The sequence below is a fragment of the Euwallacea fornicatus genome, chromosome 32 (genome assembly GCF_040115645.1).
Source record: "Euwallacea fornicatus isolate EFF26 chromosome 32, ASM4011564v1, whole genome shotgun sequence".
In the NCBI taxonomy this organism is placed as follows: Eukaryota; Metazoa; Arthropoda; class Insecta; order Coleoptera; family Curculionidae; genus Euwallacea; species Euwallacea fornicatus.
In genome coordinates this window covers 727,989-754,025 of record NC_089572.1, presented here as the reverse complement: position 1 = coordinate 754,025, position 26,037 = coordinate 727,989, and the positions used below count along the sequence as shown (strand labels likewise).

Below are 26,037 nucleotides of genomic sequence, written 5' to 3'. Positions count from 1 at the left end.
ATCATTAAAATTTACCCTTGTGAGTTTTGTATATTGTGAAATAATACTGCTAAATCCAATGCAGGAGGTCTGTTTTTTTTGTCCTCATCAGTACAACAGTAATAGATTTCCAATATTAATTTATATTCCTCACTTAACTCAGCATTTTCAGGTATTGCTGGTCTTTGACGAGTACTCATTGTCTCTAAGAGATCATTCAACATTTCTCTATCTAGTTCTGCACATTTACTTAAATTATCTGCTAATTCCTCAGTAACTGGTGGACACAAGGCTATCATTTCCCACAGAATCAATCCAAAACTATAAATATCAGCTAAAACAAATTTTAATTGTTTTTATTGTCCTTGAAGATCTAGTGCCTACCTTTGGTTGTAATATCCTGAGTATAGCCCAGAATTTCTGGAGCACACCATGACCGAGTTCCTTCATATTCAGCTCTAGGTGCCTTTTCTTTGTCTACATTCCCATCTTTGGTTACTGGCAGGTACACTCCAAAATCACAAAGTTTACATATTTCAAAATCTCCTTTCACCAGGACATTATATGATTTTAAATCGCCATGAATTATTAAGGCTGTGTTGTGTAGATATGACAATGCTTGTGTAACATCTCCAGCTACTTTTATTATAGTTTTTGCTGCAAATGGAACTTTCTCATTGTCACTTCTATCCTCAATTAAGTCTCCAAGACAGCTGTTGCACTCTTCCATTGCCAGCAAACTGTTACCATTTTTTTGCTCAAGGAAAACTCGAAAGCCAATTATATTAGGATGAACCAATGTTCGCAGTATTTCAGCCTCATTTTTTAAGCGAGTTTTTATTAGGTTATTCTCCAGTTTGCGGGTGATAAGTTTTTTTATTGCCCATGGTGATCGGAATTTGTTGAAAGCTGGAGAACGCTGAAGTTCATAGACTGCTATTCCTATAAAGCCATTAGAAAGTAATAAATATCCACATAGATATTTCAATTTTGTAAATGGTAAGGTATATGCTCTATGAATATCTCCCTACCTGTTCCATATCCGATTTTCTTCATGTAAGGTGATGGTGGTATTTTGATCTTATTTATTAATTTCTTGTCGGGTTTCTTGGGGGTACAGAATTGTTCTAAATTTACTTGTGACATACTTCGCTGCCTAAATCGTAACTTAAACAGTCCTAGGACAACTCTAACTAAATATGCTTAGAATAAGATAGAAACCCGTGGGAAAATAAGGATTTTAATGTTTGCAGCTTTTAACTGTTATTAAACAATAGACATAAATAAACCAAAATACAGAAAATTTAATTCAAATCAAATACGACGTAATGTCAAATCATCATTCAACGGTTTTCTCAGATGTCACAAACTGAGGTCTGCGAATGCACTCTACTTGCCCTGCCTGAAAGTATTTATAATTTTTTTAATAACGGAAGCGAAATTTAGTACATAATTTTGAATACTATTTATAATAATTAATGATAATGATAATCTGCATCTATAACCTTCGGCAATTCGTTTTTAATCCTCCTTTAAAAAGCCTGAGGAGTGATCCTTTTTGCCGACCTCTAGCGGTCAATAGATTAAGTTATTAGAGTTGACGTCAGTCTGACGTTAATTCTGACAGTTGTGATGCTCGCCTCCATAGTTCATTTATTTTATTTTTCATTCAAGATAAAGCGTCGAATTGGGGTTGAGCGTTCTTTTGCTGTTCTGTCCTCAACAGCCGGCTTCACTCAGATTTTTCACGTGCAGAAAATTAAATTCATTTTCATCCACAAATTAAAATGGCAGATGAATATTTCTTCGGTACGTACCGTTTTTAAATTGAATATTCTCGACAAGGGCGACTATATTTTTGTCACCCATCGCCGATTTCGTTTGTTTGAGGCTGTGCCAAAGCCGGCATTTGGCGCCATTTTCTATGTTCTGTTTTCTAATCGTTTATCTGTTTTTTAGCTCTGACTTTAAAAGGCAAGAACACAAATGAAGTTTGGGACCCTGAAGCAAAAGGGGCCGGTGCTGAAGATTACCAAGGAGGCCACAAGCTTATAATTAAACAGGCTCTCTTAGGGGCCGAAGCGACGGAAGGTGATACAGTGAAGTCATTTTATTCTCGTGATTATGACCGTTGCATTTTGAATTTTAGGTGAAGTTAATGTGATACAAGTAGAAGCGATGACCTGGAAAGACTCAGTTAAAATTCCAATTGCGACTTTGAAAGCAGGAGGCCCAAATAATCAAGTGTTGTTGGATCTTTCATTCCCAGACCCTCCAGTTACGTTTACCTTAATTCAGGGTGAGTCTTGCAATTTCGTGATTGTGATACTTTATTTATACACATTTTTAATAACTTTTTAAAACTTTAAACTCAGAAATTATTTAGACATTTGAAAACACAAACAAGGATTAAAGCACAATATTATAATTAGGACATAAAGCTGTATTTATAAGTTGGCTCAGGGCAACACAAGCATACCATGAGAAATGTACGACTTTTAGAATATGTGCTTACTACACAAACTTCACATAGTGCGGCATTGCATCAGGCTAATTAAAAGGTGTTTCTTTCCATAATAAGGTAAAACTTTATGACAAACACCATGCAATAAAAAGAAGATATGAATAATGGCCTAAACCTCAAACAAAATTAAACGATTGATAGGAAGCATAATCTAATGTGTAATCACTAGTAATGCTGTAACCAAATGATAGCTATATAATGAAATAAAATTAATAGATTAAGTTTTATAAAAAAGGTTGTGTTGTTTTCTGATGTTGTGTCAACCTATAAATCACTTTTGATACTTGAATTTTTTAATTCCACATTTATAAGTTTGTCTAACGGAAGGTATACAATATAATAATAATGTAAAAAGCTTAACATATAATGAAGGTTACACAGCATGCCTCATACATTACCTTAATTTTATATTACCTTACATAAAACTGTAAGTCATAAGTTAGATATGTTCCTTTGTATATCTCAGTATAAATATTGATGTACTGTGAATGTTGTGGATGAATAGAAAGTCTTTAAGGATAACTTTAGTTCTTATGTTGATATTTTCTTTTTGGATCAGGAAATGGACCAGTTCATATCATAGGTCATCATCTAATTGGTGGACCTATTGAAGAGTTTGATGAAATGGATGAGATGGAAGAAGAAATGATTGAAGATGAAGAAGGTGAAGAGGGAGCAGTAAGTATATTTTTGTTCAAATTTTTATACAGGGATTACTTTAAGATTTTTTCTATTTTCCTCATCATTGTTCATGTAATTTAAATGCACTTTTAGTTTTAAGGCAAGTGACAGTTTGCCAGTAGGAGCTTCTTATCAACTTCTTAATTAGAACTTTTTAGAAAACCACTTAGAGGGTGGTTGCTTTAGAAAGTTTCTTAGGGTGTAATAATAAGGCACCAAATTGTGAAAAAACATTATTTCATCTACAAGTGTATGCTGTAACGCAGCTTGATTTGTGATAATATAATTAACTTTAGATTTTTGGGGTACCTTTATTCTGGTTATGAGTTTTCATGCAATTTCGAAATCATGGCTTATAAAGTCACATCTATCCACTGGATGCCTGCTTCATGAACCCATGAAGTTCCTTTATAACGTTAAGAATATAACCATTTTCTGATATGGCATTAATGTTGTCTGACTGTAATTGTCAGTTTCTAGGAAACTCCCTAGAACATAAGCTTGGGAAGAAGCTCGGGAATTTCATAGCTAGGAAACTGGCAAGTAACATTTTTTATATTCATTCCCCAGTCTATCACACTATCGATAGTCTTAATATCATAACTCATAGCTATTTGCTTGTAGTACCTTTCAACCCAGTTGTGTAATTCATCAGCCCCAAGTTGAATAGCAATAAATAAAAAAAAATAGGGAGGTCCACAAAATAAATTATATTTTAAGATGATAATATTGTTACAAATAGTCATATAATTACATGTAGAAAGTCTCTTGGAATCATAAAGTGTCCTATAGGAAAAATATGTTTTGTGCTTTTTACTGCAAACTACTCATGGTTCCAAATAGTCAGATGCGCTGCGTAATGTCAAAACGCTAACCGCCCCGCAAGATGCCACTTAAGACTTAAATTATTTTTTGGCATTCTCATTTTTAATTTATTTGAAAAATAACTGTGTTTTTTCTATTTTGATTCATTAAATTTTAATATTTTACACGTGATTGTGTGACTACAATTTTCTACAATAAGTAAAAAAAACCGTAGACCTGCCTATTATACACGAGAAATATATGCTATAATTTTTGTATGTGAAATACACGCATTTTAAGCCCTTGTAAGTACGTCATTTGTGGTTGCTATTTTTGCAAAAAGTTAGGCCTATATAGAGATTATACAACTGTGTTTTTAATCCTTCAGTCACTGTTGTATCAAGTAGGCACATGCATGCAGTGTAGCTACTTTTTCATTATTGTACTAATCACAAATGATGAGGAAAGTAGTTTTATATTTTATGACTGTTAAATTATTTATTGGTGTCTGGTTACATTAAGACTGTCCAATAAATATGCGAACTAGGATGATTTAAGATGTACGTTGATAGTCTCAAAGCTAAATTGTTGGTTGTTGACTAGAGTGAAATATCTGCTTAATTAATAAATAATTTAGGCAAAATTTAAAAATTAAGCACCTGTTCAGGAAACAAATGCTAGGATATTTTATTATCTATATTATTCGAATCGTTGAAATTTGCGTGATTTCGTGATATACATTTCCACGATCTCGGGTTTACCAAGATTGGGAAAGAAAAATGGTGAATTGTTTTGAGAATAACTAAATGGTGTGGGAAAATCTAAATGACAATTCACGGATTAGCCAGGCCCAAAACTATATGTACACTCAATTTAAATAGCAAGAATTATGGGATCAGGCAAAAAGAGGCGTTACCAGGTGGATTGGTCCCATGTGCCAGTTTTACAGTGCATGTGCGATGCGAGTAAAGACAGGCTTATTTTTCTATTAACGCATACAACAACGTTCGTGAGAAATAGCATTATGATTCAGTTATGAGTCAACCATTTGCTTTACGTGGTACAGTGTGTATCTCTTCATCTTCATAGATGCACTGTAAAAATGGGGAATAATTGTAATTGTTTATTATTTTTATTAAACTATTACTAAAATTTCATAAAGCCATTGGTCAATGGGTTGCTTTATGAAACTTATCTGAATCTACTATCAGCTTGCAAGTACATGCTATAAACTAAAATACTGTTTTTTTTTTTAATTTATAGGAAGAAGAAGAAGATGATGAGGAGCCCAAATCGAAGAAAGCCAAAACAAACAATGTAAATAAGGGAAAGACTCCTGTAAAGAATAACGCCAAACCTAAAAAATAAGTATTCAGTTCCATGTCTTAGTATTAGGTTTTACATTTTATGTTCGGAATTTGTACGTTACTTTCGTGGTATAAAAAAAGGGTGGTTGTTAAAGCCTCACTCAAGGAGGCGTTGAAATGTCAGTCATGTCTTGGATAAATTCATCTGATGATCTGTTGTTCATATGTTAATACGCTCATACATTATGGTAAATACGCTTAATCAACGCTCCGCGTTTATGACTCACCGCCTACTGGGAGGTTTTTTTTTTAATAATCACCTATAATTTAGAATATTTTTCATATTGCCGCTGCTATTTCTCATTTAACCACCCAATAATGTAAGTTTAAATGAAAGTTTTTACACGTAAAATTGACATTTTAAATTCAAAAGGTAGACAGTCTCGAGGATTTATTATCCAAAGGAGACTTATTCTCCTGTTGTAAATAATAATCTCATTAAAATAGTTTTTTCTAAGATTTGGTTTTCTTTTGTTTTAAGTTCTGCATAATTATAATCATTTACAACAGAAAGTACTGGTTTTAGTGAATTGCCCCTTTAAGCAAGTAGCCCTGGTCTTTGGATTGTTTTCAATGCTAAGGGAACCTTAGTTTTAAACAAAGATAACATGCATTTAATGGAAAAGTATATTCAGGTCTTGCAAAAATGAGTTATGTACAACTTAAATATTATATTGTACTGCCATAAGAAAAATTAAAGCTGAATTAATCCAACTTCAGCTCTTTTACAATATAATCCGGAATCCCTATTTTCTTTATTAAGCTGTTCATCTCTATAGGCCCATGTTCCTGCATTTTTAAGTGCAAATCTTTGAGACTATTCTCGCACGCTATCTTCCAAACATCTGTTGATTTCTTAACTTCCGTTAGACAATGTTTATCCTTATATATTTGAACACGTTTCATCTTCTCTAAAGTTTCCTCCTTCTTTTTTATAATATCCTTTAATTCGATAATTCGTTTCAATAAATTTTCTTTCTGGTTTTGATAACTTTGTGGCGACGGAGTAAACATATCATCATCACTTTCTTCAGTGTCAAATTTTGAATAAATTTGTTTTTGCGATTCTTCGCTTTTTTGTTTTGTGTCACAGGAAATTTTTGTTCTTATATTAGGCTCTCTCTTAATTTTTTTAGTTGAAACTTGAGTCTCGTTAGTATTGTCACTCGTGGATGAAATTAAAGGACAATTTATAGCAACATACTCTTTCTTTATATTCTTATTTATTGTGCTACTTATCATAGATCTAACCAAATTGTCATTTTCTAATTCTATATTCTTTGTAAATGACTGAGGACTTCTCGAATACTCAGTTAAATATTCTTCAGTGGTAAACCTAGTTAATGATTTGTTGGCATTTCTATTATCACTGTCCAAAAATTTCCTCTTTTTTCTTGCACTAACTAAGCATTCATCACTCAAGTTACTATTCAAATGTCTCAAAATTGGTTTGTCTTTGGTAGTTATTTTAGAACATATTAAAGAACTTTTTTCTGAGAGTTTTAATTTTTGATTTACCATGTTGTCTTCACAATCAGAGTCTTCAACAGTCCTTACATTTTTTCTGTTATCTAGTTTCTGTTTTAGTTCACCTTCAAGAAAAGTTTCAATTTCCTCCTTATTGACTTCATGTTCTCTTTTAACCTTTTTATGTATATTTTTTTTCTTAACTGAAATTAATTTTTTTTCCTTTAGGTGCGATGTAGGTTTTGCAGTGGTAACATTAGATTCTTCATTAGCTTTGAACTCCATGGTATCTTTCATAATTTCTTTATTAGATTCAGGTGTTTCATGCTTTTTTTCAATTTGGGGATCCACTAAGTGGGGTTTTATTGGCGTATCAGTGATCTCTTGCAAATTTAGCATATGTGTCTCTTTATTCTTGAGTGTAGTTGAAGTGTCTTGCTTGCTTAGGCTCGAGAGACCCATAGGTGTTTTCTTGGACCGAGAGAGTCCTACTCTTCTACATGGGGTAAGCAAGCTTTTGTTTATTCCTTTTGCTATATAATTTTTGGGGGGTCCTTCAGGAGTTGACATTCTCTCAATTAATAAGATTCTTACTTATTGCAGAAATAGGGGAAAGACTAAGGGATTGACCTCGGATTTCCAGGATAGGGTGTTGTATCACCTGTTAAGCAGGTATAATTGATTTATGAAGAATTTTGTAAGACGTAACAATTAAACTAAGAATAAATTACTTAAGGATTAAAGCTGCTTTTGTTTGCCGCAACAAATACTGTTAACTTCAATTAAAACTTTAAACCCAAAGTACTGTTTTGAGGCTAGAGAAATCATCCCGGCACGAAGGATTATTCGATAGTTCATTTGTATTTCGAAAGAAACCTTCTTCTGAAATATGGCAACGCTGCACCTATACTCTTTTGTTGCTTTATACCTTTTTCTCTTATACATATTATTATACACCATTGTCAGATTGTGGACAAATTCTTACTCATCAAACTAAATTTTAATCAGCCAATAGGATTTTACGACGATAAAAAAAAATGTCCCAGGTTGTCACTCCAACGTGTCAACTTATCAGCTGAGGCAATTAACAAATTATTTGATTCTTCAGAAATATTCAAGCAGAATGTTTGCAAAAATAAAACAATTTCATCCCTGTATACAAAGGTAGCACAATTAATAACATGAGTAACGAGCAGGATGAGCCGTGGACCGTTTACAAAGCCTCGCAATTTTTACCGGCAGTCCTAAACGACCCCAACAAAGGTAAACAGTCCAACTTTTTCACCAGAACTTGGGGTGATTCGTTTGTGGAGAAGACTGTGATTGAGAAGAGTCCTTATTTACCTGAAATTACTTATGCCCATTTTGACCATTACTTGCGGAAATATGGGAAAAGATTGAAACGACACCAGAGATTTAGTCAGCTTAGACCTGAAGAAAATGGAAAACTCGATGGGAAACCTGTTATTAGTAGTGATGTCTCCAGTTTTCAGGATAAGCTGAGTGTGATTCCTAGTATCTATTTACAAAATAGTTTCAATTTAAATGATCCTAAGGTGTGTATTTAGCTAAATATAATAGTTACAGCTAACTAATTTGTTACATTATCTTTACTAGCTCTTCAGTCAGGTATTTGAAAATGACTCGAAGTCCGAAAATGATGTGCAAGATGAACTTAGTCATTATTTGGATATAGTTGAAGAGCAAATAGCTAAACAAGTTTCTCAGAAGTCTGGAGCATTTTTTCATGCCATGACCTCACATGATACCATTATGGAACAAATGGGGGTAGCAACTAAAGAGGTAAAAATTGACCTAGTTAAGATGACACCAACTTTCGCAGTTCTTTTTTAATTGATCAAGTAATTGTAATAAAGATTTTATTAATCCTTTCAAAATGATTTTAGCCAATCATCACCTAATTTGAGCAATAAAAAACATCTAAAAGTTTAGTGCCATAATATAATGATAATTAAAATATCTCACTTTATGATTTAATTGCTTTTTTGACTCCATGACTCTTATATATTACTTCTTTGGTTCCAGGTTAGGTGTCTACGGTCTACAGTACAAAAAGTTGACAAATGTCTTACTTTGGACACTTTAAGACTGCTAGCATTTGCTAGATCCAAAAGGAATCACATATCCCTAGTAGACAAGTTAAAACTAATGGCAACAGTATTACAGACTCAGCCAATGCTACAGTTATTGTTGAGTTCTTCTGATTATGTGGGTGCTTTAGAATTAATTGAAGGTAGGGACCAAAATGTGTGATATGCGTAGGGGAATTTTAAAGTGGGGTATCCTGTTACCAGGAAATAAATAAAAAAAATAGTATTTTTTTAGTTATTTGATGATCTACTATGTATTGCACCTGTTCATTTAAAAATGTGTAAAAAAATGTTATTCAAAGGTTTCGTGCAATTTTGCAGAAATTAATAAATTTTAATTTTTTAAACGAAATTTTGATATATTGAGAATGTGTTTAACTTAAAAAATGAATATAATGGAAGAACAAGAAGCCAAACTAATGTTTTAACTAGCAAGTTTGACTGTTTCATTTAATATTTTCAATTTTATTTTAAGGTACACAAGAAGTTCTTGCAAAGGAACTAGCAGGAGTAACTAGCTTACGACATTTACCATCTCAGCTAAAAGAAATGTCCAAGCTAATAGATAAAATGCTGAATACAGAATTTGAGCGATATGCTGCCGCAGATTTACACAGACCTTTGAATTCTGATGAGGGTTAGTAATTGTAAGTCAATGTAATCAGAATTGAGATTGAATGATTATTATAAATTCAGGAGTATTAGAACCAGAAAGACTTGTGAGTCTTGTAGCAGGGCTCTTGAGACAAAATGACCTACAGTTCTTAGAAACCTACAAACAGGAAGCAGTAACAGCCGCGCAGGCTTTACTGAAACAGTTGATGATAGAACAGTTAGCAGATGCCGAGGACGAATTAAATGAGTTAACTGGATCAGGAGAAGTTGCTCCTTCCATGGATTCGGCACATTGGTTAAAAGTGTTGAAACTAGGAAGCGATGCTTTGGGTGCGTATGTTTGTCAATTGACCAAGGTGGGGGTATATATATAGTGGTTTTTTGCAGGTAAATTGATGTTCCGAGTCAAAGCTGTTCATGATGTCATAAAGGAAACTTGCGATGTCAGCAGTGGTTTAAAAGGCACACTCAGTATGGCTTCTAAAGACACTTTAGATCATTTTCAGTCTCAAGAAGACCATGTTCAAGTCATAATCAAACTTAAAGTCTTAATTACCTCAGTCTGTGATTATTGCAATGAGCGTTTAGCTGTACTAGTCAGTACTCAGAGTGATAAAAATGCGATAACTGCGCATCAAGTGGCCGATTTGGCAAAAATAGTCGAGGAATTTACGTGTCTATGTGAGAAAATTTGCGGCAAACAGAGTGCAAATTTGAAAGCAGCTTTTAAGATCCAAGCCGGGAACTATGTTCACAAATTCAATCAGCAGAGGAAAAATAAGCTATCTATGCTTTTAGACGCTGAAAGGTTATTCAAATGTAATGTTTTAATTTCACTTTCACTGTAATTAATTTTCAGGTGGAAATCAGCAGATGTGCCCATGGAAATACAAGTGTTAGTAGATAAACTCGCATTAGGCGAAGTAGTGCAATCACTTCCAGGCTCGCCCTCCGAAGAAAATATTAATACAAAATATGTAAACAAGCCCTTGCCTGCTTTAAGAATCAGCTCCCAGGAATACGTTACTATAGGAACAGTATTAATTTTAATCCAGTTAGTATCTGAATATTGTGTGTGCGCGTACGATTTGCAACTCTTATCGCCGGTAATAGGAAAAAATTTAGCCGACCTTTTACGGACGTTTAACTCGAAATCTTGTCAACTTGTTTTGGGTGCGGGCGCATTGCGGACTGCGGGTCTTAAAACAATCACTAGTACGAATCTAGCCTTAGCATCCAGATCTTTACAATTGGTGCTCTGGATGATTCCTCATGTACGAAATATCTTCCAAACTCTAACTGGAGACACCTTCAAAGCGTTTGATACAGTCGAACAGGATATTGGTCATCATATTCAACAGTTGGAGTCTAAGGTTTTGTCTATAATTAATACTTTAGTGGGAGAGCAACTGGCTGAATGGGAGGCCAAACCTCCAGTCCCCAGTAAGCAGTTTAGAAATATCTCAAGACAAGTGACAAAGTTGCATGAAGCTGTGAGTTCAGTGTTACCAGAAGAGCAGGTGAGATACATAAACTTGTTTTGAGAATGACGTTCTCATTTTAGCAAAAGAAGGTTAATTAAGCATTAATAATTGCTTCTTTTGCAAAATAACTGAGTTTCCCATGACTTTGTTTATACAGGATGAGTCATCATAATAGCAAACTCCTTTAATATTTGTCATAGACAATAACAGAACCATGAGAAATATAAAAAAGGGACGCAAACTATGTGCATTTTAATTTTCCTGTTTATTTTAATTTTAATTCTCTAAATAACTGCTTTTTTTCTAATGCACAAAGCAGAATCATTACATGGTTAATGTGAAGGAAAACGAAAATTCATTGCGTTCTCCAGTGGCGTGGGTCAATGTCGTTGATTAAGCAAATTTTTTTTAGTTCTTAATCTATTGATTCAGAGGTGTAGTAGTGATCTTCTTAAATACTATTTATCATTTCAAAAACAAGAATTTTTACATGATTTATCAAAAAATCGTCAAATATTCCTCGAGGTTGCCACCGCCGTTTAGTCGCTAATCTATAAAATTATTTTAGCTATACAATGCCTTCAAGATAAGGATGTCTTTATCTTGGATAGGGACGTCGTAAAAGGCAATAGACAGATATTTACTTAAATGGGAGAAAAGTCGCACATTTGAGGGAGTCATTTTACGATGGAAACAGATCCATAAAATGACTTTTGATTTTTGGTTTTGAGTAAAACTTACCTGTAAATATCTTAAGTATGATACCTTCCAACTAAGTTTTTCCAATTATGTTTTTCTCACTAAATGTCACCCACACGACACCCATTATCACTAACTAAATGTCTGCTACATTAGTAACGTATCTCACGTGTCTTCGAAACAACGAAATCACCCGATTATCTCGATAAATATTTTATTTTATATTACAAATATCTTTTTACCGCCGTGGTAACTTTCGACTGAATCGTCTAAGAAATGGTATCGGTTCAAAACATCCAAAAAATTTATAGCTCGCCTTGGGCAAAGGTACAGTCATAGGGCAACATGATACGCGATACGAAATAATAAATGTATTTCAGTTTTAATATTTTTAAATGTAGGAAATATGGAAAGTTAATATGATACATGCTTATCTTTGACACATCGTTTATTATACAGTAAGTCCAAAATAAGGATACTTAAGTGGAACAAACTTTTTACTTCAAGAAGGTAATTTCATGGTGGAAACAGATTTGTAACATTATTTTTGATTTCATGATTATTTTGGAAAAAACTGAATTTTTCTATTTTTTCTTTTATTTTTTCCGGAGCTTAAATAAGAGATAGATATAAACTAAAGCTATTTTTTCATTGCATTTTTTTATGGGCTTCAACAACATATTTTTGGATTCGTTCTGTGGCATATCTTTTATTAAGAATAATTATCGACTTTGTTTTAAATACGACTCTGGTAAGTTTTCTATCGATTATAAAACAACTTATTATAGAAAATTCTTTGCTTCATGTCGTTAGCGTCAGATATCCATGCTGGACGGCCTCATCTTGGATAAACTGTACAACAAAACCATTATTAATTAATAGTTAATCGAAGACTAATGCAATCATAAGAAAGAAGCTATATCAAAGTATTTAATAGTGAAATGATGACATATTAATGGACTATTAGGTGACGAATTGTAGTTTTGTTTATTTCGTAAGGCTCTAAATAGTGTTTACGTTGAAAGCGAGTTTTTCGGACTAATGCAAACCCCGAAATCGCAGCAACGGATTTTCTATATAGAGTTAATTGAATCAAACGAACGGTCACGGATATAATATAGATTGTATTTTTTACTCTGTAAAGTATTGAGGTAGACATAAATATAATATTGTAGCATTATTTATTATGCTTCCATCATGGTCAATGATTCATCTATAATGGCCATATTCAGCAGAGTTAACAGTTGTGCAATAGTTTCGCAACTGTTCGTATTTGAATGATAGCATAGCATAGAAATCCCAACATCCTCAACAACTGTTGACTCCGCTGAATCCAGTCAATGTATGGAAAATAGAATTTTGCTACTTTCAATACTTCTGTTTTCCAGGTTAGCGATATTTACCAAGAAATTCATAAGAGCTTCAAAACCCGAATACGAGAGCAGATTTTGAAGATGAACATTCAAAGTGACGGGGGGCCGCAGCATGGCGTAGTTACTACTGAAATTATATTTTACTTACAGACTGTGAAAATGCTGAATGTTTTGCCTGAGAAATTCGTTAGCGATAAGGCCATGGACGATATTTGGGACAGATAATGATGGATGTTTAGGAAAATTCAAGTGTTGCTTGGGGTTAATTTAGATTTATAATGTGTACTTTTTAGGGCTCTAAATTTTATACGGTGATCGGTATATTAAAAAAGAGAGCCGAGATTATAGAAATGTTTTAATAACCTGTTGCAAACGGTTTAAATAATAATTGTTTTCATGATATGAATATGCCATGTAATGTAAGTAATAAGGATATTTATATAAATGGCCTTTCTTCGGAAATAGGCATTTTCTTAGATTTGTAATAAGACAAAAATATTCTAAGAGAAAATCTTTAAAACTAGCTTTTATTAATTTCAAGGGGAATCTTGCCCGCTGATACTGCATTCAGGTCCTAAATTGAATCGATTTAATCGGTAGTAAAGAAATATGATAGTTGACTCATCAGTATTATCCTAAAAAAAGATATTTGGCTTATATGAAATATTACACTAAAACTGCTTATATTTGACAAGCCATGAAGAACCACATCGACCTTGATTTACACGATTGATAAGAGAGGAAGGATACGATTGAGGGGAGGTTATGACATAACTTATTGAATGTATATTTGAATGATATAGGTGACAGTTTTTTTTTAGAAAATACTAACTATGGAACAATTTTACACAAATATCCGTCTCAATAAATTGTGTCTTAAAACCTCCCCTTGATGCAATTATTATCTTTATAGCTGTTCCAACCTATCAAAAATTGGTCGGTGGCATTGAAATAAACTTTTTTGTTCTAGTATAAATAACGGACAATGATGGTACTCAAATTTTTCCATAGAAGTAAAACTAATTTGACAAATGTCATCTATTTGATGAAGAGAAGTTATTCAGCATGTGTCTACAGAAGTTTGGCATTTTTTAAGTTTCCAAACTCCCACATGTGTCAAATTTGACTGCTGCCAATGCACGTTATTTATACAGGAACAAAAATGCTTGTTTTCGGTGGCACCGTCCGTTTTTTAATCACTTGATATAGCAAATGTGTGGTAAAATGAGTCAAATCAACACTGACATCAAGGTTTACAGCTTATTAAATATAGGTAGCTTTGATTGTACCCATTAAATAATCATTAAAATTAAAAATATGACAATTTTTATATATAATTTGGTTATCAACTGGTCATGACCGATTTCTTTAGTAGACACTTTAACTGCTTGTCATGTATTGTCAATATGGATGTTCCCGACTATTTAATCAGGCTAATATTAAGATTTCATCTGGTTTTTTTTTTGTGTTTAATGCAAAGAAATTTTCAATTATTCATAGAGATTGAGATTTGAGATTTTTTAAAACCGTTTGTTTTTTTTTTTTTGTTATGTTTCGTTGATTTATATTAATATAAGCAATTTACTCTATCACAGTAACATGGTTTGATTTATCCTAACTATTGATTCGTCAATTTCCTTCTGAGTGATCAGTCTAAAAAGAAACAGATCTTCGGAAGTTTCTTTGAATATGCAAGCCATAGTACAACGTGAAAAAAGAGGAGGAGAAAAAAACGACGAGCTTCAAAATACTGTGAAGAGGAAATCAGTACAAAAAGCAGCAATTTCCAAAATTTAGAATCGAAATTCCACTTTATCATAAAGGCAACGACTGTGTGGTGTTGATCTATGGTGACGTATCTATGATGATCTTAACATATTCTTATCTATGCAAACCTACAATTTGATCATGTTCAATGGCTCTAATTAATAATAGTTAACAGTTCGTTTTCTATCAGTAAAAAAATATTGTTGATAATACTAGAAATGATACGAAATTAAGGTATATACAAACTATTGCTCAATAGATTTGCACAAAAGAACTTTCCCCATTCCTTGGGAGATGGCGCCACTGATTAGTCATGCAGGAGTTTGCTCTGCATCAGCAGGAATCCAATCGTTAGCAGACTTCCTTCTTTGTCTGATAATTCGCGTTTCTCCATCAGCGAATCATGAAAAAGAAAGACGGCGATAGACAACCAATTCTAGGAGATTAGTCGATATTTTATTTTGCAGGAGATTGATGCTTCATTTCTGTCTGGTGCAGGTTATCGCCATATGGTTATTTTCGTCGAATCTGTGTGGGGTTGTTGAATCCTCCTGCGGCGACTTATCTTGTGCACCTAGTTCAGACACAATCGCGGATTTTCCTTTAGATGCCGTGGTTTTTAGGTGAAATTCAGGTATTAAATCCTGGTGGAAGGTTGTGATTTTTCCTGAATCAGGCAGGAACGCGGCAAAACATAAATCTCGGATTATGCGAATTTTACTACGGCTTTTCAGTGTACGCGTTTCTGAAATTTGGATATAGGTGAGTCAGTTCAGCACCTGAATTATTATTAACAAAACATGATTATTTGAATGAGATAAGAAAGGTGAGAATTAAGTTTTTTCCTGTTTATTTATTAACCAAATACTAGAGCAGGTTTGTTGAGAAACAGGTGGACATTATAACATTGGTAGCTATCGCGAAAATGTACTTTTATGGCAAATCGCACAAGGCCGAATGTTGACACCTTTTACCGCTATAACTAAATCCCCCGTCTATTAAGCAATTACTGTATTATTACTTTTACGTTCGCTGGGCAGCAAATCCATCGTCCCATATTAAGTAAATTTGAATAAAATTGCCTTGGATTGTTATTAAAGAGAGCCGTTTACGACGAGCGCCACATAAACATTCATCCAGTAATATAATTCATCGAGGAAGTCTGATCCGCTTTCCGGGTGACGTAATTCCCTGGTGAGAATTGATCCTTTTAAGCAGGTTTTTGGTTCCAAAGATGTGTTTCAGCTTAACCGAAAATCGAGCAATGGGACCGGCACGGTCATAGCGTGCTCTCATCAATCCACAAACTTTTTGTAGATTATTGATCTGTATCGTCCTACCTACACCTCACTGTAGAAGAGATATCTATAGAGTACATTTAGGACCTTGCGGGGATATTTTAAGCAGCTTCATCGACTTGTAATTCATGGACTCTGGGGCCCCAAAAAGAAAATTCATTTATGACTTTCACTTTCACCGTGATTTTACACTGATCTCTTCATTAGCTCTGCATATTCTGTATTTATTAAAGATTCGTATCAGTCGTTTAAAGTGAAAAAACTGTTAACCGAAAATATTATACTTAAACAATTTTTGCTTGGGATAACGGATATAAGTTTGTTTATTTAGTATTAAATGCGAAATATACACGTTTTTGTCTATTGGGTAGATACCACCTAGAAGTGGTGAGTGGCAGGATCTTTCTGCACTTGTTGATTAAAGCGTGATTTATAGGTTTATGTAACATATCATTAAACTGGTAAAAACGGTATTTTTTTAGTGTTTTCCTATAGACTTCTTTTGATATCTTCGGATGATACCTCACCTTGAGATTCATTGTTCGTTCTTAACAAAGTGGCCTTGCTGTCGTTTTCTAGAGTTTTCGTCAACCATTTGGGCCATTTTGTCGCCCCGATATTAAAATATTTCCCTAAGGGCTCACGGAGATTCAGTCCGTAGAATTTCTCTGTATGCAGAAATTCTCCTTTCTAGAAGCGCATTCAGATTGCTGCTGTTTCTGATTTAACCTTTTCATGCCCCATTTTTCACCGTTTCAGGATTGTCTCAAAAACCGAAAATCTTCAACCTAATTCGGTTCTGAGTTTGCTATTACATATCATATACTGCAGTGCTTTCGTAAAGCATGGAATAAATTAATTAATATAAAACTAACATGTTTTGGACAAAATTCTCGGACACGTCGATTTAGTTCTTAAATTTTTTTTTTTTTTAATATTAGTCATACCAAAAACATCATCGGTCGTTTTTTAAAATGACAACTTCGTTTTTTTTTTATTTAAAATATTGAAGAGTATATTTTTTGAAGCATAAACAGTAAAAAAATGAGGGGGTTAATATTTTGAGAAAAATAATATTTACAAAAAAAGAAGCAAATTATCAAATACGCAGTTTAAATTGAGCTCCGTGCGCTGCCTGACAATATGCAAGACGGTAGGCGAAGTCCTTTTGAACATTATCAATAGGGTCTGGAGCTATACGTCTTATTTGGTCACGATACCGTCTTTTTAAATTGTCTAAATTTAAACATTAGCGGAACATGTTTTGTGTTCTAAATATTTGCATAAAAAATAGTCGAAGGGTCTTAGGTCAGGCGAACGAGCTGACCACTCTATAGCTGCTCTTTGTTCTATCCAACGATTTGGGAAACATTCGTTTAGATATGCCCGTACAGGTGCTGTGTAATGGAGAGGCGCCCTGTCTTGTTGAAATATGTAGCAAATTAGTATTTGGCAAACTGAGTTCTTCTGGATTGGGATATAAAGTAAGTAGCGCTGGGACTAAACCTTCTTTCGGAAAATTTAAGTATCATTGTCTACTTACAGTACATTTGAAAAAAAATAAAAACCCAGAATTCTATCGCGTATTATGGCATATCAAACATTCACTTTTTGAGTGTGTTGGCGATGAAAATCCATCGCCCAATGGGGACTATCAGAAACCCAATAACGACAGTTTTGCCGGTCGACGTGGCCATTTAAAGTAAATGTTATTTCATAAGAATAAAAACGTTTTTATAAAGGTTTCATTATTGTTGCAAATTTCTTGCATTTGTTTGCAAAACTGATTTCGACGATTTTTTTTTCTTTTTGTACTTACTCGTTTTCAATGCTTTGTGCCGGGTGTAGGTGACCCTGTTAAACGAAGTTGTTTACTGTGGAATGTGGATCTTCTTACACTGTCATCAATATATTAATTTTTTCGTTTTTCGGCATCAAGGATCGACCAGTTTTAGGCAGATTTCAGCACCAATTCTCTAAACTCTTCCAATTTTTGAAATTTTGATTTGATTGATTAGTTGCCAATCAGGACGAATTGTATTAAATAATTCTGCAGCTTTTATGTGGGTACGCGCTTATCTCCAAATCCGATCCTGCATGAGATTTCAATGCTTTCCCTGTAGGTTATCTTGGACATTTTTAAACAATTTTAAGTGGTAAGTCCTGACACAGATAGTGACGCACACAAAACGTAACACGAATTTGATTTAACGGCAAACATTCTGTTGCCGTTAATATTTGTTTGTTATTTTATTTGTTTTTCTCCGTTGCCATTATTAATAATAACGAACGTTGGTGTGTGTGTGTTTCAGCGAGATTTTTTTCACAAAATGTCTCATGTAGCCCCCTCATTTTTTTACGGTTTATACTTAAAAAATATGCTCTTTAACATTTTGAATCAAGGCGGGGATTCACGTTTTAAAAAATGGCCGATCAAATCGTATCCCGACCTCGATGACGTCATCAATATGACCAATATTAAAAAAAAAAATGTTTTTTTTTTTTTAAACCGAATTGGCGCGTCCGAGGACTTTTCTGAAACATGTTAGTTTTAATATCAATGAACTTATTCCATACTTCACCCAAAGAACTGTATAACTCAATAGCACCTTTCTATACACAATATGCGACATTTCACAAAAACCGGAATAGTATCGGCGTTTATATGGTCTCTAAACAAGGGCATGCCGTAACGGTTACATGGGGCGAGACCGTGGGATAATTCCATTGCGACTAATCGGCCCCCCTCTGAACCTGTTCGAAATTCCCATGCATAAATATACCTATCGTTACGCCGTTTGTGATCGATGGATTGTGTGTAAATAGGGAAATTCGGGACCAAGTAAAGGGGGATGCTGCTATGAGAAAAATCATTCCGTGCCAGAGACATTCTTTCCTCCTGCATGAGAGATTCTGCGTGTCCGGGTTAAATTAGAAGCTCTCGATTTTAAGTTAAAAATTCCCCGATAATGCCTGAATTTAACACTCCGGTAAATTACTTAAAGGCCCATTAAATATATTAAATATCTAATTGATTACATAAATACACTACCAATGCGCAGCTCGTTCTTTGGCAAGCTTTTCATAGGGGGCTTTCTCTTTCAATAAAACGTCCAATTTTGACACGATGCTTTGCCATATCTTACATGACGATGTGAGATAATTTTTACTTAAAAAAACTACCATTACAATTCTATTTCGTTCGTCCTCCCAGCTCTAACTCCCATACACTTGACTCTATTGTAAATAAATAATTCAAGTGGTCTTATAAGGTCAGTATCGATTCCTATAGTTATTTTCAGAGGTAAAGGTTTACCAAGTAAGGAACAAATATCACGCAAAGAACTTTTAGCTTTCGTGTCAGTCGAAACAGGCATGTTGCCTCAATGTTCCAGAACCCGGAGAGTTATAATCATCGAAATTGAGGGATATTCAATTAAGCTGTGTAATTACACGTCTCGAAATGAAGAAGGTACTTTTAGTGTTTGGTAGATCTGAAAAGGTAGGACCAGTTAGCAAGTATTTTATGTCGGTAAATATGAGTTGAAGGTGTTTTGCGTCAGAGTGGATTAAGCGATAGAGAGATAATGACACTTTTTCCCACCTAAACACCTCTAATCTTTATCATTTTTGTTACTTCATATCACATTCGTAACATATGTGCTAGCCCATGCTCATTTTCTTGTTTCGAATCCCTTCGTTACTTCAAGTTAAAGTATTCGGGTGTCTGCTTTGGGTTTTTCTCTTTAAGCTCTTGCTTTGGCTTGTTTATAAGAAGAACTTAATTAGCTTCTTTCATTGTATCTACAAGTCTGCTGAGCATCAGCTTGGTGGCAAAGTTGGTTGTAATTTCGGTGCTTTCCTATCTGCAATGGAACTATTTTCCATACATTTCGTCGGTTATCGCATCTTTCGTTCCAAGGAGATTTTCCGGAGCCGACTTCCACCGAACTTGTGTACTGATTCACGGAAACTTGTCCTTTTGATGGTCCGCGCCTTCAATTGAGTATTGTTTGAAATGCCAACAGTTCACGTTTGTCCAGATTAAGTAAAACTTTTTGTTAATTATTTTCTTTACATTTTCGGTAATAAATTGTCTCGTCGGAAAAAATTTATTGCCATGAATTGAAACCTCACGTTTTCGACTCTATGAATAAACGGTGATAAGAGCGAACATAAGCCCCTATGTGGACTTTCCCTTATCTAAAAATAACATAATCAACGGGATGTTTCCGTCCATAAGATTTAAGTTCATGGTATGTTTTATGATTGAACTATTGTGCCGTGTAAACCTCGATGTATGTCATTTCCTGTAATGTTTCGATGGTGCCCTACAAAAACGTCCTATCTGCGTTTGCGAAGACCTTTGCTCACCATTCTTTTCAAAAAAACTGTTATCGCAAAGTCAAATTCGTCGAGGACCGGACAAATGTTTTGAGTGAATTTTGTGTATAATAATAAGCAAATGTTGAATAATAGTTACTAAAGGAAGACGGGTGCAAATCCGTGTTTATTTGATTAAAAAGAAAACTTATTTGATTCGATTTCTATTGCTTAGACCACACAAAAATACGTTACTGTTGCGTATGAATTAAATTTAGTCTGATTTTAAAGCCAAGGCATTAAAAAAACACTTTGCGGTCTATTTTGTGCCATTCAAAGGTCATTTTTCAATCGCAGGAACATGCATTTTTATAACGATAATTAATGTCTTAACGAATTTTGCATGTGTTAATGTGCCATATAAAGATAATTTGTTCTAAACTGACGTTTTTAAAGGTTGTTTTTCCTAAAATGTATTACTTTTCTTGGAGTATAATTGGCTTGTCTAGCCGATAACACTGTATAGAAGGAAAGCGTGAAACCACCCAACACTCATATATTTGAAAAATGTTAAAATATTAAATATAAACAAGATAACTAAGAGCTCAAAAGCAAGGCCTGCAATAAACGCTCAAGTTCTAGCCCACCACCTACTTGAGCTAGGTTTTGTTTTGGTTACTTTCTTGATTTTTAACATTTGTTCGACTATTTATTGCTGCCTTAGAAAAATAACTGTGTTTTTATTGAACTTAGTCAGAAGCTCGAAATTTCCTATCCAGAGAGTCATTAGCTGGCACCAAATTAGAGATATACGGTATATCTGTTCAATCTCCTATGGTCGTTAATCGTAAAAATCATTTTTGTAAAGCGTTTTAAGTTTTTTCTCTATGAATTCGCACGGGATTTTGGAGCGTCCCGAATTTTACGGGCGCTTATCTGTGATATTGTGAACCTAAATCGCCAGATAAGCATAGAAAATGCCGAATTTTAGGGGTTCGTACGCGTAACGGTTTCCCGAGCACTTATCTGTGATAATGCGAACGTAGATCTCAGGAAAAATATGTATGAAACTTATGTGGGGTTTGTGCGCGTAACGACTTTCATGGGCGTACATCGTAATTAAACGTAAATTCCGGAAGTGCCGGTTGAAGAATATTCATTCGGTAGCAATTCGGGTCAAGTTTGATTATTGCCAGTCTTATTGCAGATCATTTTTGTTCTCACTGTGCAGCGGACCTACCCATGAAACTCATTCCTACCGCTAGCCGGAACTCGTACTTGAGTACCATGTATCACCGCAAACCACATTTTCAATCCAAGACAAAAAATACACGTTACCATCCACGTTGTTCGAAACCAGCCGGGATCTCCCGAATGTGTCCGACCTTACCTACAGTGCGACTCCGACAAAAATGACATCGGCATCTTTCTCGCGCACTCTGTGCGGGTATTCTCGGTCGAAAGAATACCATCCGTTGTATTTTTATTAAGGTCGATAACGTAAGTGTCATCAAATCCGTTGCTTAACGTGGTAGAGGTGCGTTTACCTTAGTCTATATATTCAGATCCGATAGTACCCCTGCTATGCGGGAAAAGGGAATATGCACGAATTCAACTTTAACCGTCATCAGTCCATCCCGATGGTTGCGATGGTCGCGTGAAGGTTGCATGAGCCATTGGGCCCGTTTCTTCGAAATTTTTTCTTCGGTTTTACGTGGACGAATCGGGTTTTCGTTTTTCTGTCACTTTTGATGACCGTTGGGACTAGTACTATCAGCCGTAAAAGGTGGTCCGTGAACTAAGCGTTGCCTGCCTAACGGATAATCGACATCACTCCAAGGACTTTCAAAAATCTAATTTTACTGGTGTATTAAATTCCCAGTACATGGGACAGTTTTAATTGCATAACGACTATTACACAGTACTTCAATGCCGTTTTACGTGCTAATGCAGTGGATATTTTCGGTGTGCTGACCTCAGGAATGTTCAAGGACGACCGGTGTGCAAGGAAGAAGGATATCGTTACTTCGACTGATAATATAATTACAGTTTCTAAGCTCTTTCCAATCGCCATACTCGAGGCTCAAAGTGTATTTCCTCCGTTTGTAGCTTTTGAAAGTGCGCCTTAAAAAATAAATTCTTGTGCGTTCCGCCCATCATTAAGCATCTGTGCATTGGCGCATCTGCTCTCTGGCAGAGTCGGGACGAAAAGTCCGTTTTGTGTGATTCGTGAGTCGCTGCGGGGGTTTAATGACAGTTTAAGTGTTTTTGGTTTTCGTTTTTGACAAATGGGAAATCATCCGTCCAATCATATTCCTCTAGACCGGCGAGATGTATCGAAATTTGGCGATCCAAATTCGGTAAGATCCGGTGTTTGGCGGTGTGTTAAATTGGCCATTTGTTCAGTTGTCTTCAGGGCCAAATTATTCAAATTCAATTAAATTTAACTAGGTTCTGGTTAACTTGGAAACAGATGTTTTTTAATCCGTTCCCATGGAAATTGTGGTTACCTACCAGAACTAAAGTTACCAACATTTTAACAATTTGGCTCTAAAGATGCTGATGCTTATCCGAGGGACTGGTATTGGTAGTGGTGCATTCACAAGTAACTCTCACAATTGTAAAACTAAATATGTGAGCTAGTTAAATTGAGGTGGAAGCGGGATTAGTAGTTTAAAGTTGTCATTTTGTTATTGTGAATAAGTTTCCGTTATTCTATTATTATTCTTCTGAGGAAAAGTGTCACTTTATCGCACGCATGTATATAATAGTTATTTATGAGCTTATTTAAGTTAGAAGATTGGAAAATCACACGGCAAGCCAAGTGCGTTCCAGAACGAGCCTTCTTGGAAGCATGGACAACCCTGCAAATTACATTTTCGGGCGCGTAAGGTGCAATATAGATATACAGGGTGTTTTTAAATGTCGTGCGAATATTTCAGGGTGATTCTTTAGGTTAATTTATGGCGAAAAAGTTCGTATGAACATATGTCCGCAACGGTAGAAATTTTTACTTACAGGGTGTTGTAATTCTGTTTTTCAAATCTCTAGAAAGCACTCTAAATATTGCTTTCAATTTTGGTGTATGCTAATAGGACATAAAACTCCAAATTTTAATAAGAAAAGTAATTATATTATTGAACCGATTGCGTCACTACATACATATCTTATATTACTTACGAAAAAAGTGATACATCACTGATATATTTTCGCAGGAATATTTTTTCTGATTAGGCCGATCAATTCAACATGATAAAGGTGTGTTATAATAAACTGTAAAGTATATAATATTTTATATAAAATACTAACTTATAATAAACTCTTAAAATGAACAAATCAATTAAGATTATTTTTTAAACTTCAATCAAGAAATATTAGTCTAATGAGAAAAGCATAATAGACCTTTTGCATGTAGAACTGACCAACAGAATCAGACCAGAAAAAAGCATTTCCGTGTAAAAGTGTCAGTGGCGTGCTACTATTTTCGTAAATAATATTAGAAAACATGTATGTAGGGCTGCGACTTGTTGAGCAACATAATTACTTTTATTATTAAAATACAAAGTTTTATGTTCTGTTAATACATGCCAAAATTGAAATTAGTATCTAAAATGATTTTTGAGAAATTTAAAAATAACGATTTGAAGGGAAAAATTTCGACACGTAGCTAAAGATTTGAGCTGTTGCGAACGTACATACAGTTTCCAATATATAAATAAAAACGACTTAAAAATTTTAGAAAAGTGGACGTCGTATTAAAAAAAAATTAGTAGAGGCATTAAGATGTTTCTTTGTTGAAATGCAAATACTTTTGTATTGTATATTTCATTATAAAGAAAAAACTCATTTTACAAAAAATTAAACAGACATTATCAAGGACAAACAAATAGGAACTGCCCTCAAATATTTGATATTGTTTAAATTAGTTGCAAAAGACTCTATCTGTGCATTTAAAAGAGTATTCATATTTTGTTGGATGAACTGTATTTCTAATGATTTCTTAAAAACGTTGAGGTAATGATTTTTTTTTCATTTTTGGCATTGTTTCTGTGGCATTGGATACTAAATTTGTTGAATTTCTCCATACAATTGAGAAAAATTTGTTATGATTGACGGCTTGCTTTACATATCACCTTAAATTTTCAATGAGATTCAAATCTGCACAGCACGCAGGCCACTTGACAGCACGAATTTGATTTTTTTTTATTAATCAGTCGTTTACAATTTTCGCTATATGTTTGGGGTCGTTATCATGCTGGAATTGCCAGATAAAACGTTAATTTTTTCCTGTGCACAGTAGCATCACATTTTTAAATATACAAGGTGTTTCCTAACTACGTGTAAAAAATTTAAAGGCGTAATCCTCGACTGATTTTGAGTCAAAAATGTCTAATAAACATATGTCCGCAATTGCCTTGTTTCCAAGATACAGGGTGTTGACTGAAAGACGTTGAAAAAAGTTTTAAAGGTTTCTAAAGGTTTGGTGGTATTTACTAACTTGTTTATTGTTAGTTTTTCTTCTACTTTTGGGGTGATCTGAAGATACTTGTCTATGCTGTCCCAATAAACACTCTAGATCAACTTCAGGAACGTATGATTACCGGATGTAAAACGATACGCAACTCACCAGGAGTTTTCGAGAGAGTGAGACAATCATTAACAAGAAGGATGGAAGCGTGCATTATGAGTAATGGTGGTCATTTTCAGCAATTCTTATGATTAATTATTAAAGCGTTCCCCCAAAAAATTGTCTTTTCTAAAATTCAAACACCCAAATTGAGTCATTTTGGAAATAAAATCTCTTTTTCTTGTCACATTTCAACACCCTGTATCTAGGAAACAAGACATTTGCGGACTTATGTTTATTAGACATTTTTGACTCAAAATCAGTCGAGGATTACGCCTTTAAATTTTTTACACGTAGTTAGGAAACACCCTGTATATGCAGATATTTATGCCTATTCAAAGGACCATTAATTTTTACTATTGGTCGTACACCATGTTAAGACACACAACTCCGCAATTTAATGTTGCCTCCTCCATGCTTAATGGTTATTGTGGTATATCTTGGCTCGAATTCTATGTTAGGAGGTCGTCTAACATAAGTTCGGTCATCAGAAGTATACCTATTAATTTTAGTTTTATCCGATCACAGAACATGCCTCCATTGTGTAGTCGTCCATTCAATATGACTGTTTTCAAATTTCGAACGGGCGTTTCCATTTTTCTTTGTTGTTAAAATTGTTTTTCTGGCAACTCTTCCAACCAAGTTATTTTCATTCAAGCGCCTTCTAATTGTTCTTGTGGAAACTGTGGGAGTTTCATTGTTAAGCAATTCCTTTTGCAGTTGACTTTATGTGAGTTTTTGATTGTGTTTTGCAAGAATTATTATTCTTCGATCAAATATCATGGTTGTTTTTCGCTGCCTTCTTTTTCTTATAGGGTTTTCTAACGTTTGGTGCAAGTCAAAATGTTTCATGGTGTTGAAAACTTTTATTTGAACAATGTAAATACTCAGAAATGATGGTATAAGATCGATTTTTAT

General features: G+C 34.3%; 5 protein-coding genes across 8 annotated transcripts in view; 3 read left to right on the top strand and 2 right to left on the bottom strand.

Moving 5' to 3' along the window:
* Window positions 1–11: 11 nt before the first annotated feature.
* LOC136348359 (lymphokine-activated killer T-cell-originated protein kinase) lies at window positions 12–1,260 on the bottom strand. The gene is made up of 3 exons (XM_066299133.1): window positions 1,011–1,260; window positions 364–921; window positions 12–313 (listed from the first exon to the last, which is right to left on the bottom strand). Exons 1-3 carry the CDS (start codon window positions 1,123–1,125, stop codon window positions 12–14), a joined length of 975 nt encoding a protein of 324 aa, XP_066155230.1. The 5' UTR covers window positions 1,126–1,260.
* Window positions 1,261–1,627: 367 nt separating this feature from the next.
* Window positions 1,628–5,812, top strand: Nlp (Nucleoplasmin). 2 transcript variants are annotated; one of them, XM_066299139.1, is made up of 6 exons: window positions 1,628–1,788; window positions 1,939–2,070; window positions 2,129–2,278; window positions 3,063–3,181; window positions 3,658–3,723; window positions 5,252–5,812. In XM_066299139.1, exons 1-6 carry the CDS (start codon window positions 1,767–1,769, stop codon window positions 5,354–5,356), a joined length of 594 nt encoding a protein of 197 aa, XP_066155236.1. In that variant the 5' UTR covers window positions 1,628–1,766; the 3' UTR covers window positions 5,357–5,812. The 2 variants fall into 2 exon arrangements, with proteins under 2 accessions (XP_066155236.1, XP_066155237.1); XM_066299140.1 differs by lacking the exon at window positions 3,658–3,723.
* LOC136348354 (DNA ligase 1-like) lies at window positions 5,380–7,674 on the bottom strand. Its single transcript, XM_066299129.1, has one exon. The coding sequence runs from the start codon at window positions 7,390–7,392 to the stop codon at window positions 6,061–6,063; it is 1,332 nt and encodes a 443-aa protein (XP_066155226.1). The 5' UTR covers window positions 7,393–7,674; the 3' UTR covers window positions 5,380–6,060.
* A 216-nt stretch (window positions 7,675–7,890) lies between these two features.
* On the top strand, window positions 7,891–14,693 carry scat (VPS54 subunit of GARP complex scat). 2 transcript variants are annotated; one of them, XM_066299085.1, is made up of 8 exons: window positions 7,891–8,378; window positions 8,440–8,625; window positions 8,869–9,076; window positions 9,409–9,570; window positions 9,630–9,878; window positions 9,936–10,356; window positions 10,408–11,068; window positions 13,120–14,693. In XM_066299085.1, exons 1-8 carry the CDS (start codon window positions 8,004–8,006, stop codon window positions 13,327–13,329), a joined length of 2,472 nt encoding a protein of 823 aa, XP_066155182.1. In that variant the 5' UTR covers window positions 7,891–8,003; the 3' UTR covers window positions 13,330–14,693. The 2 variants fall into 2 exon arrangements, with proteins under 2 accessions (XP_066155182.1, XP_066155183.1); XM_066299086.1 differs by having other exon boundaries at window positions 10,408–10,602; window positions 13,120–13,329.
* A 702-nt stretch (window positions 14,694–15,395) lies between these two features.
* The window catches only part of LOC136348353 (protein numb-like), a 36,485-nt gene continuing 25,843 nt past the window's right edge, over window positions 15,396–26,037 (top strand). Inside the window, exon 1 of one of the 2 annotated variants that reach the window (XM_066299128.1) lies at window positions 15,396–15,633. Coding sequence is in view for 1 of the 2 variants with exons in the window: in XM_066299126.1 (XP_066155223.1) it covers window positions 22,781–22,852 (72 nt within the window). In the remaining variant the exon portion in view is untranslated. Of the gene's footprint in view, window positions 15,634–21,935; window positions 22,853–26,037 lie in introns of those variants that run through there. The other variant, XM_066299126.1, reaches the window with a different exon arrangement.

Excerpts from the sequence above, each read along its gene's own strand:
- LOC136348359 (XM_066299133.1), bottom strand. The coding sequence starts at position 1,125 with ATGTCACAAGTAAATTTAGAACAATTCTGTACCCCCAAGAAACCCGAC. Across the intron at positions 922-1,010 it reads GAAAATCGGATATGGAACAG|GAATAGCAGTCTATGAACTT; the intron begins GTAGGGAGATAT and ends ATGGCTTTATAG. Across the intron at positions 314-363 it reads TCAGGATATTACAACCAAAG|CTGATATTTATAGTTTTGGA; the intron begins GTAGGCACTAGA and ends AATTTGTTTTAG.
- LOC136348354 (XM_066299129.1), bottom strand. The coding sequence starts at position 7,392 with ATGTCAACTCCTGAAGGACCCCCCAAAAATTATATAGCAAAAGGAATA.
- scat (XM_066299085.1), top strand. The coding sequence starts at position 8,004 with ATGAGTAACGAGCAGGATGAGCCGTGGACCGTTTACAAAGCCTCGCAA. Across the intron at positions 9,077-9,408 it reads TGCTTTAGAATTAATTGAAG|GTACACAAGAAGTTCTTGCA; the intron begins GTAGGGACCAAA and ends TTTTATTTTAAG. Across the intron at positions 9,879-9,935 it reads ACTAGGAAGCGATGCTTTGG|GTAAATTGATGTTCCGAGTC; the intron begins GTGCGTATGTTT and ends GGTTTTTTGCAG.
- Nlp (XM_066299139.1), top strand. The coding sequence starts at position 1,767 with ATGGCAGATGAATATTTCTTCG. Across the intron at positions 2,279-3,062 it reads TACGTTTACCTTAATTCAGG|GAAATGGACCAGTTCATATC; the intron begins GTGAGTCTTGCA and ends TTTTTGGATCAG. Across the intron at positions 3,724-5,251 it reads ATTTCATAGCTAGGAAACTG|GAAGAAGAAGAAGATGATGA; the intron begins GCAAGTAACATT and ends TTTAATTTATAG.